We start from the raw sequence: 18,752 nt of genomic DNA on the forward strand, positions 1-18,752 counted from the left end.
GAAAAGAAACCACTCTCGTTTTCTTGGGATTGCAAACATGACTGATTCCATTTACTGCCATTTCCATTTACTGCCTCATCTCCAACTCCAATGAGTACACAGTGACCACCCAGCAGGCTGTCCCTGAGCAGCCACAGCTCTGCACGTTTTCTGCTCAGGATTCTGCAGTCTATCAGCCAGCTGGAGTGAGACGACCTCCATGCCAGCTGTAATTTAACACTGGGAGATGGGAGGGGGTGAGTGTGTACATATGTGAGTGTGAATGTTTGCTTGTGAGGGATTGATGGAACTTGCAAGGACGAGATTAGCAATGAGTGGCTGAGATAGCAGGATGCAAAAGGGGAAAGGCAAGCAGGTGTGGTGTCAGCGGTGATGTGGCAGAGAGATGCCCTACAGGTGGAGGAAGTATTTGTTTTTGTTTTTTTGTTTTTTTATTTAAGCTACTCTCTGTTTCATACAGAGCCACAAGCTAATCGCCCCCAATTCCATCACACACAAACTCGTGCACATCCTAGCCCTGTTAGGGAACCCAAATCTCCAGCTGCTAATCTGATAATCCTGTGCAGATGGATGTCCTGCAGCAGGAATGGAATTCTGTGTGACAGAGATGGAGTATCTTCTGCAGGAAGAGGGAGGCTGATACTGTAACATGAGGAGATGTTCCTAACCCAGCTTGCTAGACTAGTGTTTCTGTCAGTTGAGTGCATTGTCAGAACATCCTCTGAAATAATCTATACAGGGAATCACAATTGCAAAGTTTTGACGGTGTAAACGCTTGATGCCAATAATGAACTGTGGAAAAAACAAATTAAAGATGAGCATTGCAAAGTTAATGAAAGTAACCTTGAAGGCTTCTCTGATGTTTTTGTACATTATTCACTTTTTACCCAATGTGTTCGCCTCTAATTGGCCAGAAAGGTTAGGATAAATCTGCAAGTTGTTGAGACTATTAATACATTCTAAGAAAATAATGTAAAAGACAAAAGGAAATGGTCTAATTTGCAGGTGTATGATGAAACATCAACTCCATAACTTATTTAATGTCGTATCATTCCATCATAATTTTCAAATGCCTTTTTAATGCAGTAAGATATATTGATTTTTATCTCGCTGTTCCATAAATATTCATAAATAGCACTTTGAGAAATATCAGAGCATTTTGATATCACAATTCTAGCATCTTTATTTTGTTCCCAAAGGAAAACCCAGTAAAGTTAAACATGCTAATGAAGTAATGATCTTTGGATTAAAAAGGATGGCTGGCTCAATACTGCTTAGACATATTTGTATTAACCCAGACTGAGTCAACAGCACATAAACCAACAAAATTATTCTTTAGTCCTAGAAGTTTTCAAAAATATCAACATTTCTCTTAATCTTCCATAAGTAGTGCTGATTTCAGTTTGCTGTTTTTATTGCATGATCACAACCATTTTTCTTTTGACAATTCTTCCAAACATATTAGATTGTAATGGGGATAGTTTAGCTTTTCTTTGAAGTGTTTGACGGAGAGGGCAAAAGTAGTTTGAATCGTAGCAGCAGATGCCTCGTTGAACACCTGCATGGATAAAGCAGTTTTTAATGCCCTACTGTGCCACTGGTTAGTCAGAATGCTGACCAGACGCACATAAATTTCTGCTTTCATAAACGAGTCTAATGCAAGAAATGTTGTTCATCAAAATTCTATTTTTAAAACCTCTACAAAGGTGCCAAGTTTGCACTAGGTGCTCGAGCAAAATCTTGAAGGGGAGAGAAGTTGCAAGCATTTACCTTTCTTGCAGGTAGATCATAACCAGGTTATGAGCAGAGCTTAAAAATACAAAAACAGTCATAAAACGTTATAATAGGCCAATTAGTAAAGGAGCATTTTAAACCTAAACTGTTCATCTGCTGATGAAATGTTTAAGATAATTAAAAATACTTATCTATTTTGTCATTCACTCTGTCATGAACCCCAATGGTAAAAGTAAAAGGCTTTTTGTCTTTTAAAGTGCAGTGATGATGCATAGTGTGAGGCCTTATTTACAAAGAAAGCTCAGTAATACCGTCAATGCCCAGATAGTCACTTTAAATGTTCTAAAAGACCCTGAGAGTTATGGGACAAAAATGTCAAGAGTGACAGCCTGTAATATTTTACAGGCTATGGTGAGGGATCCTATTGATTGTCCATGAAGACATGGGCGAATTCTCCAATTAAGGCCTATACTAATGCGGACTATAATCTTAAAAGTCCACATGTCCCATGTACCTATTGGGATTGTGGTAACGGTTCCAGTAACATATGAAAATATATATTTTCCAACGATACATTATGTTTTAACCTGCTGTTTTATAAAACTTGATTTTAAGAGTGGCATAACATAAAGTTAGCCAAATTCATTCACCACCAGCCAGATCGACTTGGAGTGTTAATGTTAATGAAAGCTCTGCTTTGTCTTTCCGTGATATATAGAACAGCTCCGGTGCCTCTGCTCTGGAACCGGGTTGTGCATGCAGAGATGCTGCCACTTGAATCTGTCTTGTCACTGGCACGACTACAAAGGGTTTTATGGCTCTAAGCTCAGGAAGATCAGAGGCCAACGCTCACAAAATTTCCTTTTTAAGACTCAATCAATTATTAAGGGCTGCTTTCCTATATTCTACTTTCCTGTCTACAAAGAATTTTTCCCCCCGTCCTTTTAGCTGAAGAGAAATCTAAGGGAAAGGTTTTTTTTCTTCCTTTTTTATAACTGTTGTAGTTTGTGTAATGTGAGCCCTAAGGAGTTTTCTTTTTGTGTTTTTTTTAGTTCACCCCTTTCAAGAGTCATGTTCACTCGTTTATCATGCAAAGGTCAACTTTACTGGTGCTGTACCATTATCAAAAATCAGAGTTGGCAAGTATATATTATATATATATATATTACATTAGTTTGATTTAGCACAGCACATGAGTGCAGTAGTAATTTCTCAACAGCAGAGAGCCCAGATTGAGTGTAGAACAAGGGGCTGGTTTTTATCAGGCTAACTTTAATATATTTAACCAATAAATCTCAGCAGCAAAGCATTGTGGGATCAAGAAGATGTATTTCAATAGTTGTGTTCAGTAAATCAGTTGTTAGCTGTCAAACCTTAAGCTTAAGGAAACTTTAAGCCCTTTTTTTTTTTTGTTGCATAAAAAGCATTTTTATTTTCTTCTGGAAAATTGTTTTGAAATCACCACTTTAAGCTCAGACTGCCAGAGTGACATGTTAAATGTCAAACTAACTAAATTTTTTAGGTTTTACTTGACACGTCCATGAGAATAACCAATGTTTTAAAGTTTTGTAGTATTTCTAAAGTGTTGAGGAAAGAGGTGAGCTGTAAACTGTAGCCCTGATTTAGATCCAGGGGGACGGTGAGTTTAAGCATCGCTTTGACCTGAAAGACACCACAGAAAATAAAAGTAAGCAAATTTAACACGATCACACTGAAATAAAAAACTAAGATTCAACCTGTGTGCTATCCAGTCTTTTCATTTTCAGTGAGAATCCAAAAATGATAAAGCAGCTGGTTGGCTGTTGTTTTTCTTTAGATATGGAGAAAGCTTTGTTTCATTCTTTAAACTTTTAATCTCAAAGCCAAAATTTGTAGTCGACAAGCATGCTATTGAACCAGATTTGATTTGAAAAAAAGAAATGGAAATAAAAGAGCTGATCAGGTTTATGTGAAAGTGTGAATAATGTCCAAACACCGTGCTTATTCTCCAACTACACACTGATTTGATGATGGACTAATTTTGGACAGTGTTATCAAACAGTTCCACCATTAAGATGTTTCTCCAAATATTTCCGAACATAAATATTTTATGTAGTATATTATGCTAGAAATAAACTAAACTAATTATCTATATTGACATATATGTACAATTATACAGCCAAATAATGAGATATTCAAATGTCGCCTGAGCAAGCTATTATTTTAAAATGGCAGACTAAAGGTCTGCCATTAGACACCTCTGTACTGGTCGCATTGTTAAAATTCTATAAAATAGTGAATACTAATGTATGCTATTATCAGATAATGTATGTTTTAAAATCCAGGTAAGCACATATTGTACAGTGTGACATTCCTACAGCAGCATTTTTGAATATGATTTGTAAATTCACAGTTCAGTACCACGGACAGCAGCATCCCCAAAGGTTACGCTCAAAAGAAACTGCTGGAAGACTGCTGATATTCAGAATGCAGACTCTGGTCTCAGTTATGGTCTGATTAGGCACCGTTTCTGACTAATCACAATTAGTCACCGTTTCTGAAAATGTAGGAATACGTTTATTTCACACAATCTTTGTGCATGTCTCTGCTGTTTGCACCGGGGGATTGAAACATGGCAGTGCAGGATCCCGACGGGGGTCGTGATGCGTTTCAGTGAGTGTTCGGTAGGATCGATATCCAACTTTTCACAACTTGATGGATCATTACTGTAATGGATCACTAGAAAGCCAAGGTGATGCTTCCAAGGTAATAACTTCTGGGTCATGTTAGCCCTATCAATCAAATAGTACATTTAAATTCTACCCTTTGGCCCGTTTTCTTTTTTTTTTTATTTTTTAAAATTCATTTTCTGTTTTTTGATCTTGGCCTAAAACCAAATGTATGAAAAATGAGGTTTGCTTTGAGATTCCAAAACAAATGAAATCCCCAGTCCAGTCACGTTCTCTTTTTTCCCCCCATCCTCCTCATCCTCCTTTTTTTCCCTCTAATTTTTCATTGTAAATTGAATATCACAAATGATTACACACCACTTCCTCTGTGTTCACATCTATTTTGGCAAAATTTGTGCTTTTCCTGTTAAATGCAAACTTTATATCAGTTGGGCTTTTTGTATATTCGGCTTCATTTTCCATTTGCAGATGTTAACTTATTTATTTTAAATATTGGAGAGCTTATTATTCCTGTTTTGGTGCATGTGTGCTTTTAAGCTAAATCACTGAATGCATGCGACTACACAGCAAAGGATAAAGCTCCATGTGCAGTAGTAAATGTGTATCTCCGGGTGCTTCTGTGTGAGTGTTTCCTCCTGCTGGTTTTCAGCCTATTTATTTAATTAGCTTATGAGACTTAAGAGGTGATTAGAGTGTGAAAGTGGCCTTTAGTAAGTGATCTCCTGAACTGGGTTGCCATTCCTTTCTCTCCTATCCCCCTTTTCCTCATTATCTTGTGGTTTTACAGCTCAAAGACTATTGACACTATCACAGATGAGCTTTGTGTGGTTTCTTGAATGGTACTAGAGGATATTTCTGCACCAGTCACAGCTGTAACACTGATAAAACATAATGGTAGCTCATCGTCTTCCTTTGACTTTCTAAACTGGCTGCATCTGTGAATGTATTTGTACGTCTGTATAAGGTGTACTCTCTCTGATGGGTAACTAGTGAAACTGCCATATTTCTGTTTAGAAATAAAGCCATCACTTTATTTGCCCCAATTTCTGATCAGAATTTGTAAAATTCTCATCTGCTACTTTTTAGAACAAAAGGTGTTATAAAAAAATGTTTACAGTAAAATAATTGAAGTGGCCCGAATTTGAGCAATTATCGCTCAAACATTGAAAATATGATGGTAAAATGGGGCAGAGGTGTCCTTGTAATACAATCCAACTAGAAAAAGTAAGTAACTATCACGTTTACGAGATGGATCATTGCTCTTTCTTTATTGCACACCTGATGAAAGGAAATATATATATATATTTTTCCAAAATGGATATTATTCAAAATCCAGAACTGGTTCTTGATTTCCATCCCCATCTGTGTCCAATCTGACTGAACTTGAACTTTTTTTCCCCAATCAAGAACTGGCAAAAATTCAACATCAATATATTTAAAAGAAAGTGTAGGAGCTGTAATTTCACTGAAAGCTTGTTTCGCAAACTGTTGACGTAGCTGGGCTAAATGCATGTATGTAAAATATGTACATTTTACAGATCTTCATTTTCGAAAAAATGTATCCTTTTCCTTTTTACTAAGAAATTATTTGAAGCAAATAATTGGTCATATGTATCAATTAAGTTGTAAACCACACAATTGGTATAAATATCACTTTTATATATGCTATATAATTATGTTGATTATAAACCATGTAATTAGTGTATAATTATAAACCAATATTGGCATATACTGGTCATATATACAATCCCAATGAGACCAACTGAAGTGATCAAATGTGAAGAGGTTATTAGGAATATTACTACAGAATGGAGATTCCATTACCATGTAATCTCCATGGTAATGGAGCTAGTATTACTAACTAGCAATACTAGCTTGAAATAATTTAAAAAATGTGTCTTGAAAGTGACAAGAAATTGTCTAGATTAATTTGACTGTTGGCCATGACTAAATAAATCAATAATTCAGTAACGAGAACAAATGTTTTATAAAACACCAAACCATTACTCTTGCACACTGTAAATAAGCTGAAAGGAAAGCAATTCTTTTTTTTTTTTTTTTAGTCTTTACATGTGTAGCTTTAAGACCAGCAGAAGCAGCTTTTTTCTTGCATTTTCAGTTTTGAATTGAAATCGGTGATATTCCTACAACAAACCATCTCCCTGATGGGTAACTAATTGGATTAGGTTTTTGATGCAGTGCTCACTGGAGGTGCGCACAAACACACATGTGCACACGCAAACGTACACAGCTCTGGCAATTAAAGAGGGGGGTACCGAAAGGAGCTCAGTGAGAGATAATTGTCTCATAAGTCAATAAGCACAGCTGTTGGCAAGGTCAGCTTTCAGTTATGGACACACATCGCTGCTCTCAGTTTTGTGTGTGTCCTCTCCAATCTGTCTTTCCTCTTTATTCTCTCCTTTCCAGTCGTCTCTCTGAGCTCGTCCTGTAAGTTGGCTGCTCCCCTGTCACTCCCCTCCATCCTCTCTTTCTGCGTGGCTGCGTTTCTAGATTGCTCGTGTCCCTTGATGAATATTAATGGCGAAGTTTAGATATTACATGAAAATGAACTGTTTATTTACAATGACTCTGTCCTTCGGCTTTATGGGAGGTTGGCGGGGGAGACGCACGGGAAGATGGCAGATTCCCAAGTATGGGGGAAGAAATGGGTCAGTGCTGTGCTACACAGGATTTCTACCAGTGAGAAGCTGTGGCCAACAAAATTTGTCATGGAACTAAAGAGGAGCATTCTGTTCTTTCACCATAAAGGCTGAAACTATTTGAGCAGAAGAGCTGAGTGGACAATAAACACCCCTCCTTACTGGTATATGCTCTTTGTAGCTGAATTTTTGGCTTCTTCTTCAAAGGCTATGAAATGCAGAGATAAAATGTCTCAAATTGGTTTTTACTCAGGATAAGCATTGCGGGACAAATGACTAAAGTCAAATACAACAAAATAAGCATTAGAGGTGTGAGAAAAGCTCCAAGGTTGAATGAAGGTATAGATAAGAGGAGATTGAAAGACAAACAGGAGACAGAAAATGGGAAAAACATGACAAGAAAAATCGAAAGTCATTGAAATGGTACGGCATATGGCACTGAAGAAGAGAGGAAAAAAGGGAATAAAAGGTCAAATTAAAGGTAAAAGTTATGCAAACATGATGGCACTGCAAAAGTTGTGCCAACTTACTAAAGAGAGGAAGTAAACAAAAAAAGCTGATTCCCAAGACTAACGGATTCAATGCCGATATCAAGATAAGCAAACAAATTAACATTAGCATTAGCTAGGTATCTACTGGCTGTTTAGACCGGACTGCTTGCTTGTTCAGTGGATAAAACGTTCAAAAGGTTTGTACATCCATAATGTAATGTAGTGAATACTATATGGTAGTTAAAATATCCCAACTGTGTTTTCACTGCTAGCATCTGCAGTGCTGCATCTAAAGTGAGAGTTTGAGGAACTGATATTAAACTTGCCATCAAAAGGGGGCAGTTTTATTTTTAAATGCAATACTAACAACCCCAGACATGGCATTCAGTAAAACCGCAATCCATTTCTTTCTTCCTCCATTTATGAAATGGCAGGAAAAGGACAGCTAACCAGTGGCTTGGTGTCATAGAACTGCAATGTATAGAATATGTCTCAGACTAGCCCATGATTCTCTGCTTCTCCTTTTTTGCCAGCATTTTCTATTCCTTCTCAATCTAGTATCATCTTAGCAGCCAGCTGTAGTTTAGACATGTCTGCAAATTTTCAGGTTGGGTGGTGGGAGCATTCTCCAAGTTTTTTATTTTTTAAGTCTTTCTAGTCGCATCCAGATATTTTTAATGAGATTTAGATCAGAGGAACACACAGGATGCTCCAAAAGTTATTTTTTAGGAAGAAGTCCTTTATCAGGTGGATGTTAGCTGCAGCATTGATGTTTTAAACACCCAGTCATGAAGACGGAGGAGGAATCTGTCCACAGGGATATCTGCTGCAGCGTCTTTATGTAGCCTTCCACAGCTTGACACCTCTGCAAAAACCTAAGTTACTTTGTCCTATTTAAGAAAAAAAGCCATCCAGATCATTATGCTATCATGTATAAAACATGATTTTTTTATATATACAATTAAAACCAGCTATATCCATACATTGCATTAAGAGGCATAACTTTTTATTGTCTCATGGTCAGAATTACTAACATTATTTAGTAAATGTAAGAAGAAGAAAAAAATTCAAGTGATATTTTAGATTTTTTTTTATTTCTTTAAATTCAGTATTTTCCTTAGTTACTAAGAACTGTCATTCAAACTAGATTTGGGTCAGTTCTTTGGGGAATCCTTTAACAAGTTTCTCGATATTTTTCTGGAATTTTGGATCATTATTTCTGATGTAACCGTTACTGAACGTTTTTAACTCTGCTCACGATCACAGTATGGGATTGAGTTTAGAGCTTTGGCAGTGGTCATACCCAACATTAACTTTAAACTTAAGCTACAGTATTTTTGCTGTGTATTTAGGATCATTGGGATATCTTATAAGAGATCTAAGGAATTTTTTGTCTACATGGTAAAAAAAAAATGAACCTAAAACAGATTCTATTGATCTACTCTCACAAACCTGAGGCATATTTTAAATGGAACTAAAGCCTTAAAAAGTAAAAACTCAACCTCCTTTAAGAAGACAAAGAAGTGTGTTTAAAAAGACGCCTCTTTTTGATGGTATCGAAGGCTGCTGAAACATTCTCCATTTTCAGAATCGGACATAATGTCAATGGATGCTTTTATTAAGGCAGCTTCATGTTGTGGGTTAACGATCTTCTTCATCAGAAGCTTGCAAACTCTTCTGGATTCCCTAAATTACTTGAAGTGATCTCTATATGTAAGCCTCTGAATTAGAAAAAAATTATAAAATAAGAACCCCAAAAAGAAATGTCATGGTGTCATTTAGCAAATGGAATTAATGCAAGTTTTCACTTCAGACAAGTCTGTGAAGTTGATAAAGGAGAGAGAGACTTTTTATCTACTGTGATCAAGTGAAATATGCAGGAGCTATTTGGTTCTGTAAACATGATGTCCCTGGAAAGAAAATAAAAAGAATGTGAATGCTGTCATACCGCGAGTCCCAGATAACCTTGAGACGGAAACGGTGGCATCCTGGAAAACGGCGGACAGCATACAGCCGTCCCACCGCTCTTAAACCACATCGCTGACGGTTTTAAGCATCATACATTCTCTGGGACCCTGTAAAATGAAATACAGTGATCCATCAAGACCTCCCCTTGCATCTCTGCCTTCCGCAGTATCTAGTCTGCATTTCCTTTTTATAGATCGAAAGCATTTTCTTTTTTGCTGATGTCAGGAAGCGTGTTTCAGGCCTCAGCCAGTCATTGTGAGAAATGGGACGCGGCGTGTTGTGCCACTTTGCTCTACCTTCTCCTCCTCACAGTCCTTCTGCTGAGCTGCAGGAAATGATTGTGGCTCACCTATTGACTGCATGTCCCCAAGCAGCGATTACAGCAGGCTACAGGATTTTTGTCAAGGCTGTATGTTAAAGAATCTTAATTACCATCTTGGTCTTAAACGTAACATGGTTTTGAAAATGACTGTGGAGTGTTTTACGTAAACGTCGGGGTGATCATCTTTTATTGGGAGGTTGTGAGTTAGACTCCACCTTTCCTTCCATCTTGTTTTGTAAAAGTTCTTGGATAAGACACTGAATCTCACATCACCAGTCTGCGAATTGATGTGCAAGTGTGTGTGTGTCAATGGCAAATTGAGACATGAGCGTAAAAGTGCTTGGAGTGGTCAGACTAGAAACTCGTTCAATAAATGGAGTCCATTTACGCAGAGGATTGTTCACATAAACAAAGGGAACAAGAGCTTGATCTTTGGCCATTTCCCTCCTTTTATTTGAGAATAAACTTAATACTTAGGTTACAAATGTTTTTTTCGTTTTTTACGCAAGCGTGGTACAATATTGAGAAAACATGCAATTCCAGAATTATGCAAAAATAATTCTGAATTCTTTTTTTTTTTTCTCCCAATGATTGATGGCCTCATCACTCCCCATTGGCTTTAGTATTTTGGGAACATTCCTTGTTTTTCCCAAATCCAGGTACATCACTTTGCTTTGTAGCTCACCGGAATATGCTCAACTTAGAATGACAGCCATTCAAAACAACTCCCAATATTGGTGACTGAATCTGAAATACTAAAAGTAATAAACGTCATAAATTACATCCTGTTGTCAGCTGAAATGGTTTTACGTTCTCAAAGAATGCTTTGATTGTAGTCTTAAATTGTGAAAATAATACATTTCTCTTTTGTTTGGATACATTTCCCCAGAGCTAGGTTCTTAAAGAGACTGCGGTAAATTACAGGTTGTCAGATGATGGAAATTAAAATGCAAGTTTTTGATGCATGCGATCTTCATAGGTGAATGTAACTGCTACTATTAAAATAGCCTCCATTCAAGTAAAAAGACATAATGGACATTCTCATAAGCTGATTGGTTTGCACACAATAAATGTTTTTACAAACGTTTTATGACAGAACTGTGCAATTGTAATCCTCTGTGTAGCCTGTCACAGCCAATACTAGGTTGTGATTGTGATTTAAACATTTTTTTTTTTAGATTTAATAAATCTACTGTGCTGGTTCTAATTTCAGGATATAAGCTCAATGTACTTGGAGTATTGACTGCATTTGAATATGCTTCTAACTGAAAAAATATTACATAAGTTCACATTGGATCTGGATATATTTACACTAAGACTTTTTATTTTTACTTTTAATGATGTTTTCTTTTTCCAAACAGGCCATGTATTTTAACAAACTACTTAAAAATACAGTAGACTATCAGGAAAAGCCATTGATTGCCATCTTCATTTTCTTTGTGTGGACTAAAATCACTGAAGTAGTTGTCAGTGTCAAAATTGAACAACCTCACACACACACTTGGTGTCTTTCGTTGTCGCTTTCATTGCCACTTTCGTCACGGGGGAAATTTGCTCTTGAGATTTTGCTGTCCTCTTCATCACACAGCAGTCCAGCCTTCTGAGACCTGTTGGTGAAAACCCATATATTAGCCGCATTTCAGTGTTCATAGCGTGTGAACGAAGTAATGGATTGCAGTCTGGAAATTAGGATAAGTAAAGCTTATATATTTCTCCTTAATTGGACCACATTGCAAAGAAAAAGTGCATTTGTTGGGTTGATCAGAAGAGGTCAGAATCAAAGTTTTCCCCATGGAAAATGTTCCAAATTCTCTTTTCCAAACAGCTTTTGGTAACACAAGAGTTATAAAGTGACTGGAAAAAACCCCATCTTAATACAAAGATGTGCTAAAGTGAGATTTTGCAACCAGCAGTAATCCCATTTCTCTACTCTTGCAGTGGGCTCAGAGCAAAGTTTATTAGAAACTACCTTCACTACCATGGAGTGGCGAGGACGCAGTGGCATCTTGCAGTCACGACCACTCGCCATAAAATGCTTGCGGGATATGCTTGGGTGTTGCAGATTGAACAACACAACTGACTTGTGATAATGCTGTTTGAGGAATGTGATGCAATGCGATGAAACTGTGTGTGACCAAGCTGGTGACCAGCCTGAGAAAGAGGTGCAAGGCTGTTGTGGTTTTCTTTGGTTTGGGTGCAAGTCAAGATCATCTTTGTTGCTCTTTCCAAACATTCATTATTCTCATGAATGGGGATATATTTGGAAGGGAAATAAAAAGTATTTACAAAAAATATATATCTCTACCAAATACAAGTTCTCGTACTTTTTTGGCTGAGTGTTGAGGATTTGAGACATGTTGGATCTACTTCTCTTTTGTAGGTTCTGAGAAGCTTATTAGTCACTGTGGCACCATAAACTCTTTGAAATAAAAACTTAAAATAAGTTTTCATTTGGACTTTTACAGGAAAATAACAGAAAAATTAGGCTTAATTACCAATTAACTATTCAGAAAACATGTGAGTTGGACAGAAGAAAAGAATACACTAGAGAGGAAGCACAATTCTGCAAAAGAAGCGACAAATATCTCCTGTGTGCTTTAGATTTCTAAAATGTTACAGGAAAACTGTTTAACAAGCATATATACAGTCTTGATATACATGATTTTAATATTGATATTTTTTCCCCTCTCCAGTTTATTTTACTCATATTAAAGATATTTAATTTTCTGAACGTCTTTTCCAAAGATACCAACAGAGTAAAGTGCAGTTCCTAAATATAGATTGCACTTGAGTGGGCATAAATCCCGACTTTTATTTTCCACAAACAAGCCGCTGCAGTAAACTGAGGTATACCTCAGAAGAGTGCATCCAACAAAGACCTTCTAGCTAAATTTCATGAATGATGTGTTTTTAAAAAAAAAAGTTAATTTCTTTGTTGTGGCCCAGCAGTGTTGGCCTGGAAGCAACCAGTTCATTATTCGGTTGGGGAAATTTCTTTCCATTCCTCGAAGGAGTTGTTCAGTTTGTTGTGGGAGGAACTGTGGATAATTTTGAGTAAAAAGACAAAAACTCAAACCTTTTAGGACCCTAGACATTTAGTCAGTGAAGATTTAGTTCAAATGTGAGCTGCTGCTTCCCAGCTTTTGTGGCTGCACTGATTATTTAGAAAGCCTTTCTGGACTTGGTCCAGCCAGTTCACTCATTTGAAATTGAACCTGCTATCCAGCTTTGGTACAGTGAGGCTTTTGTACATGGATAGCAAAAAAGACGAGGGTTGTTTGGTCACCTCAACCTCCATTATAGCCAAGCAAGCAGGGCAACCTCTGCACTGTGATTAAACTTTGCTTTTTTCCTGTATGGGAAATGAACTGGAAGAGGTGTAAAAAGCAATATCCCAAAATCTTGGTGGGTAACGCTCGGTCAAACCTCGCCTTTTTGTACTTGGACCTTAATGTCGTCACCTTAATTATACTGCACCACCCAGCTCTAATCTAAGGCTTTCTTTTGGAGCTCACAACATTACAGAATGCATTTCCATAATGCTGTGAAAGACTCTGCACCAAGAGACAGTCTCTTAAGAGTGCTAAGCTGGTTTCACGTAAGAGATTCTACTCTCCACAAAAGAATTCTGGCATAGTCCTAAGCCATGTCTAAAGCTCTGTTTGCTGAGGTCTTCTTCTGAGAGAAGCTGGTGTGTCTGAAATTGTTTTCTTTTTCTTCAGAACAAGATTCGCATGTCTGTGAAACCTTTAGGACATGGTTTTTGCTTGGTAGTCTGAGTTTTACACATAAAAGGCTGATGTCCTTGCTTCTGTCTTCTCTTTACCTCGCAGCTCAACCAAACCTACCGAAAATTCATGAAGGATGGTGGGCGTACAAGGAAGTGGTGCAAGGGAGCTTTGTTCCAGGTAAGCCTCAAACAGCATGCTGCCCTTTGATGTGTGGAGCCTTTCCCATTGAACACCGTTCTACCCCACCTGCCCCCTCCCCATACACCCCTCTGTGTGCATACACTCCAAACACAGTGTGCTTGATCTTGAAGTTGCCACTTATTACATATTTAAGATAGCGTCAAGCCACCTTGCCGTTGGCAAGAGTTATATTTTCTTATTCTGACAAGACCTCTTTGTCCTTCCCACACAGCTGACGCTTTTTCACATGATTGACTGACAGCTACTCCCTTTACCTCCAACCTTTTCCATTTTATGTGTGTGAGGCCAAGATTGTTTTTTTTTCTTTTCTGAACCGAGAGGCTCTTGATAAAGCCTGCAGTTATATGCAAATTTGTGTGTGCAAGGCAATTTATCTCCTTGTGAGAAGCAAATCGTAAATATTTAAGGAAGGTTTTACTGTCAGTAAAATATAGTATTAACGTTGCTTTCAATTCAAGAGCTGCATATTACACACAGTGTGAGATGCAAGGGGATTGTGGTACGTAAATACCATATTCTGTTACACAAATGGGCCCTTCAGTGTTTTCCTGCCCAGCCACCAAAAAGTGGGGAAACAATCTAGTTGTCTGAAAAATCCAGACAAACACAAAAAGGCCAGATAAAAGAAACAAACAAATTTAATGAAATTCATTGATTTTATTTTAATGTAATATCTGTGGGAAATGTACTTTTCTGCACTACTGCCTCTTTATCACCAGTGACAGCCTTTGTTTTATAACAACAAAAAAAAACTTTGAAGTTGAGGCAGACTGTTTTAATTTATTTTATTTTCTTTTTACCGTAAATTTGAACCAGACTTATTTTTACTGTGAAAGTGAAGGCTTGCTCTAACTAAGTAATGCATTTGTGGATCTACCAGTTCAGGACTTCTGTTTGATTCTGTGATGTCAATGTTGGAGCAGAAATTCACTCACTGGGTCAGGTCAATATCAGTGCTGTTTTGTTTGTGGTTAACACAAAAGGTTATAAGATTGTATGCTAGGTATGTAGACTGTGGCTGCAAAAAGGTAATTGACTGTAGCAGCAGATTACTTGAAACGGGCTACAATCCATACAGGTTCACCAAAACTGGACAAAAGCTGATTGGTAAATGTTTCCTGACATTCATCTCGATTTGAGTTGCGACCTTGGAAAAGATCAGCAGCATTTGACATAAACATGAAAAGCGTGTTGCCTTTGCATAACTTCACAGCCTCCATCATGATTCTCCTTTTACCCATTACAAGGTCGACTAGGTAGAGTTCTTGGAGACAAGATCACAAACGCATGGTCAGATATTTTCCTTCAGGATTTTCTGGGAGAGATTAATGTGTTAAGTCAGCATTATGTCTTCTCAAAAGGAGACCTCAGCCCCAAACTTTGTACTTTCACAAACTGACATGTTGGTCTTCGTAGCTTATTTCACATAATCAATAAAATCAATGTTTAAAGTCTGCCTTTGCTTACTTAGGTTGTCCTTAAAACTATTTGATTATAAACATTTAAGTGCAAAAAAAGTGATCAAGTTTTTTTTTTTTTTTTAAATTAGGAAAGAATCTAACAAAAAGATCGCTGTCTACACTGGAAAGTTAAGATGGCTAAATAACTCTGTACTTGATTTCAGTTTGTACACAGGACCAAATACAATCTGTGGTTTTTAAGATAATTTTCCTGCTACAATGGCCGCGTCTTAAACTGCTCCCACCTTAGCTGACGATTAACTGTGTTGTGTTAAAGGCAGCGGTTATAGGATCAAGGCCCCAGGGAACTGGAGCACAAATAAAGGTTAACATTTGATGTAGTGTTGGGAGCACAAAGTGGGTAAAGGCTTCCCCTTCTTTCCAGAAGGAAAAAAAGGTTCTTTTACTGCTCTTTTTATGTCTATTAGCAGTTCTCCTTGACAAACTTACTGCCCTAACTACGGTACAACAGCTAAGGCTGTGAAAACATTATTTGAGATTCTCCAGCGGCCCTGCAGAGAATTCCCAGCCCTAGTTACCTTGTTCTGCACCCAGCAGGATTTCACATTCGGGATATGAAAGAGAGAGAGAGAGAGAGAGGCCTTTTAGCTCCAAATGGAGCCTAATTTGCTGGCACAGAGAGGGATAATATTGATGGAAAATATTCCTATTGAACCTCGTCTACTTGGACAGTGACTTGTGATAAAAGAATTCTCTGTGAAGTGGGATTTCATGTTGGATGTGCACACTGGGACATATCAAAGGAATGAAAATACTCTTTAAAGCTGCAATCTGAAAGAATTAGTTTTATATCTATTCCTCCTCCACTCGTACCTGAAATGTCCATAAGAGAGAAAGAGAATCAGTGCATTAGTTTTTGGAAACGCTAGCACCATCTAGTTTTTGAATACTTTATGAAACATTTTGCAGGCTTAACAGCTGCAACGCTTCTCCTCCGTTTGACTGGCAGTTGGAAAACTCTATAGGAATAAAAGAAATGGAAATTATTTTTCCTCCGTCTCCAGAAGAAAGAGAGACGATTGTGAGGCTTGACGCAGTCATTGTACAGAGATGGAACCCTGTACCATCTCTGATCCTCTTTCTACCCGTTAATGGCTCATATGGCTTCTCCGATGAGTCTCTCTGCGGAGACCGAGAGCTGCAGCTTTTCATATTGGAACATTTGCACCCTGGCATTAGCAAATCAGATGAAATCACGTTCTCTGACTTGTGTCATCAAAGACGACCTTTGCTTATCCTTTTGAGCACTCTCAATTAGCTTTAAATTTGCTAAAGGTCACACGGCTCCAAGTGCGTCTTCCACTCTCTCACCTTTTGTCTTAATGTTTAACTTCTTGAATCAGGGTTTAAAAGCTTCCCAACTTCAGTGTTGTGCTTCTTCCTGCAGTTTCAATCAGGCTCAATGATTCAACCATTTATTCAACTTCTGTGTCCCCAAGTAGTGCTTTTTTTTAAGTTGGTGAGTTGAAGCATACAGCGTATTTGTGCTCTTTAATTCGTGCATTCATTAGTTTGTTCCTCATGTATTATTTTATAATTCAGCGGAGCTCTAATTGGCATATCTTTCCAAAAACACGAGTTTCTCGTTAAATTCTCCTCCAACTTAAAACTTTAAAACCTCCTGTGCCTTAAAAGTCTATTTTAGCTTATTAAAATGTCAAAGATCAAAAAATAGCAGAAGTTAAAGCCTGCATTCAGTGTGATTAATAGGATTCTCCTGTTTCATTATACCATCACTCTTTTTCAGTTTTTTTCTGAAAGCACTGTTGCCTTAACACTAGAAATTACATTTGCATGTGGTTGCCTTTGTTGTCTCTACTGTTTTACGCCACTGTTCAAAATCACAAGAGATGGACTAAGTGTTGGTCAGCCCTCCTAATTCATTGGATTTAGGTTTGGCCCGTCACTTTCATGGTGTAAGGGATATAAAATCCAGCATGCAGACAAGAAGACTGTCTGCGCAAACGTGAAAGAATGAGCCTGTGTCCAAAACGCTTTGAATGCCGACGGGGCACCGATGGGATCGCAGTCCGTTCATGAAACTTCCTCTCAGTGGCATAAGAAATGAGGAAGCAGTTGAGAACAGCAGCATCTCAGTCATGTTTCCATCCCTGCTTGGAACAGCACATGCTGAGGCACACAGTGAGGCAAGGTTGCCACGTTTTTGACTCGGCACCTGGGAACAGCAAAATGAGTGAAATTTGTTGTGGAGGAACTCGGCATCCCTGCACACAACCCTGACTTTGACCTGATGGAGGAATGTCAAAAATTCTTATGGTAAGTGGGCTGTACTTGTATAACACTTTATTAACTCCAGAGGACTCTAAAGCACTTCACACTACATTCGTTCAGCCATTCATGCACACATTCACACGCTGATGGTGGTGAGCTACATCGTAGCCACACACTCCTAAACCTTGAAGTTTATTTCCCATGAAGTTGCATTTGTTGTAGCTGCATCTGTCCTTGAAGTGGATTTAATTGTCGTCTTTTAATAGAATATGGTTGTTGGTGGTGTTAGTTTAACCGAAAATGCCACTTTCCAATGGCCTTTTTTTTATTTTTATTTTTATTTGTGATGTTTCTTATGCGAATGAGATTTATTTTCAGTGCGCCTGTGGGTGCTTTACGCCGAGTGACACCACTTTTTCTTCAAGACATTGTGCTATTACATTTTTGAAAGGATACTGCAGAAGGAATGTGGATCATAAGAAAGCTGTGATATATGCTGTGGTATATATATATATGGGCACAGCTGTTTGGCCTCAGTCACATGGAGTAAGTCTAGATTTTGCTATAATTTTTTCATGGGATTTTATATATATATATATATATATATATATAAATCTATGAATAGGCTAAGGTAGTTTAACATTCTTTTATTTTTCTTTAATCAAAATCTTTTTAATCTAGGCAAAAATGCAAATCTTTTTAGAACTCTATAATAAATGACTTAAGCCCCAAAAGCGTATATGATTTATACACTTTGCTTTTCAGTGTTATCGAAAAATGTGTATAATAGTGCTACTGGACGGACTTTTCTATGTCTGTTAAATTTTTGAACAAATGCTATTCCAACATGGTAGCAATGACCTGATAGCATTGCTTATAGTGGATATGTGACATTAAGTAAACAAGGCTCCAGAAATGCCTTTCAGTGCATGTCATGTTGTACAATTGTTACTCAAATGCCATGATATTCTATGCAGATGTTCTGTCTGTGCCAGTGAAGATTATTTTACCTTGCCTTTTAGTAGCTCCAACTAGCAGCACTGTAACATGCAACACTTTCAGATTCATTTAGACAATAGTTATTTGACTAGGAGGGGAAAAAACAGTGAAATCATAGCAAAAACAAACTCTCTCCTCCCGCAGTAGCGGCCTGTACTCTGTCCTACAGCACATCCACTATAAAACTGTTAATAAATTGGATACAGACCTTAAAAATGTCAGTAGTACTTTCTAAGGTCAACAAGGACAACCATGTAAATATGC

General features: G+C 37.6%; 1 protein-coding gene across 1 annotated transcript in view; it reads left to right on the forward strand.

The window, feature by feature from the left end:
* The window catches only part of ca10a (carbonic anhydrase Xa), a 278,682-nt gene that overhangs the window by 20,221 nt on the left and 239,709 nt on the right, over positions 1-18,752 (forward strand). Inside the window, exon 2 of the mRNA XM_008437703.2 lies at positions 13,678-13,752. Coding sequence (XP_008435925.1) covers positions 13,678-13,752 — 75 coding nt within the window. The remainder of the gene's footprint in view (positions 1-13,677; positions 13,753-18,752) is intronic.

This window comes from Poecilia reticulata, linkage group LG19, assembly GCF_000633615.1.
Source record: "Poecilia reticulata strain Guanapo linkage group LG19, Guppy_female_1.0+MT, whole genome shotgun sequence".
Lineage (NCBI taxonomy): Eukaryota > Metazoa > Chordata > Actinopteri > Cyprinodontiformes > Poeciliidae > Poecilia > Poecilia reticulata.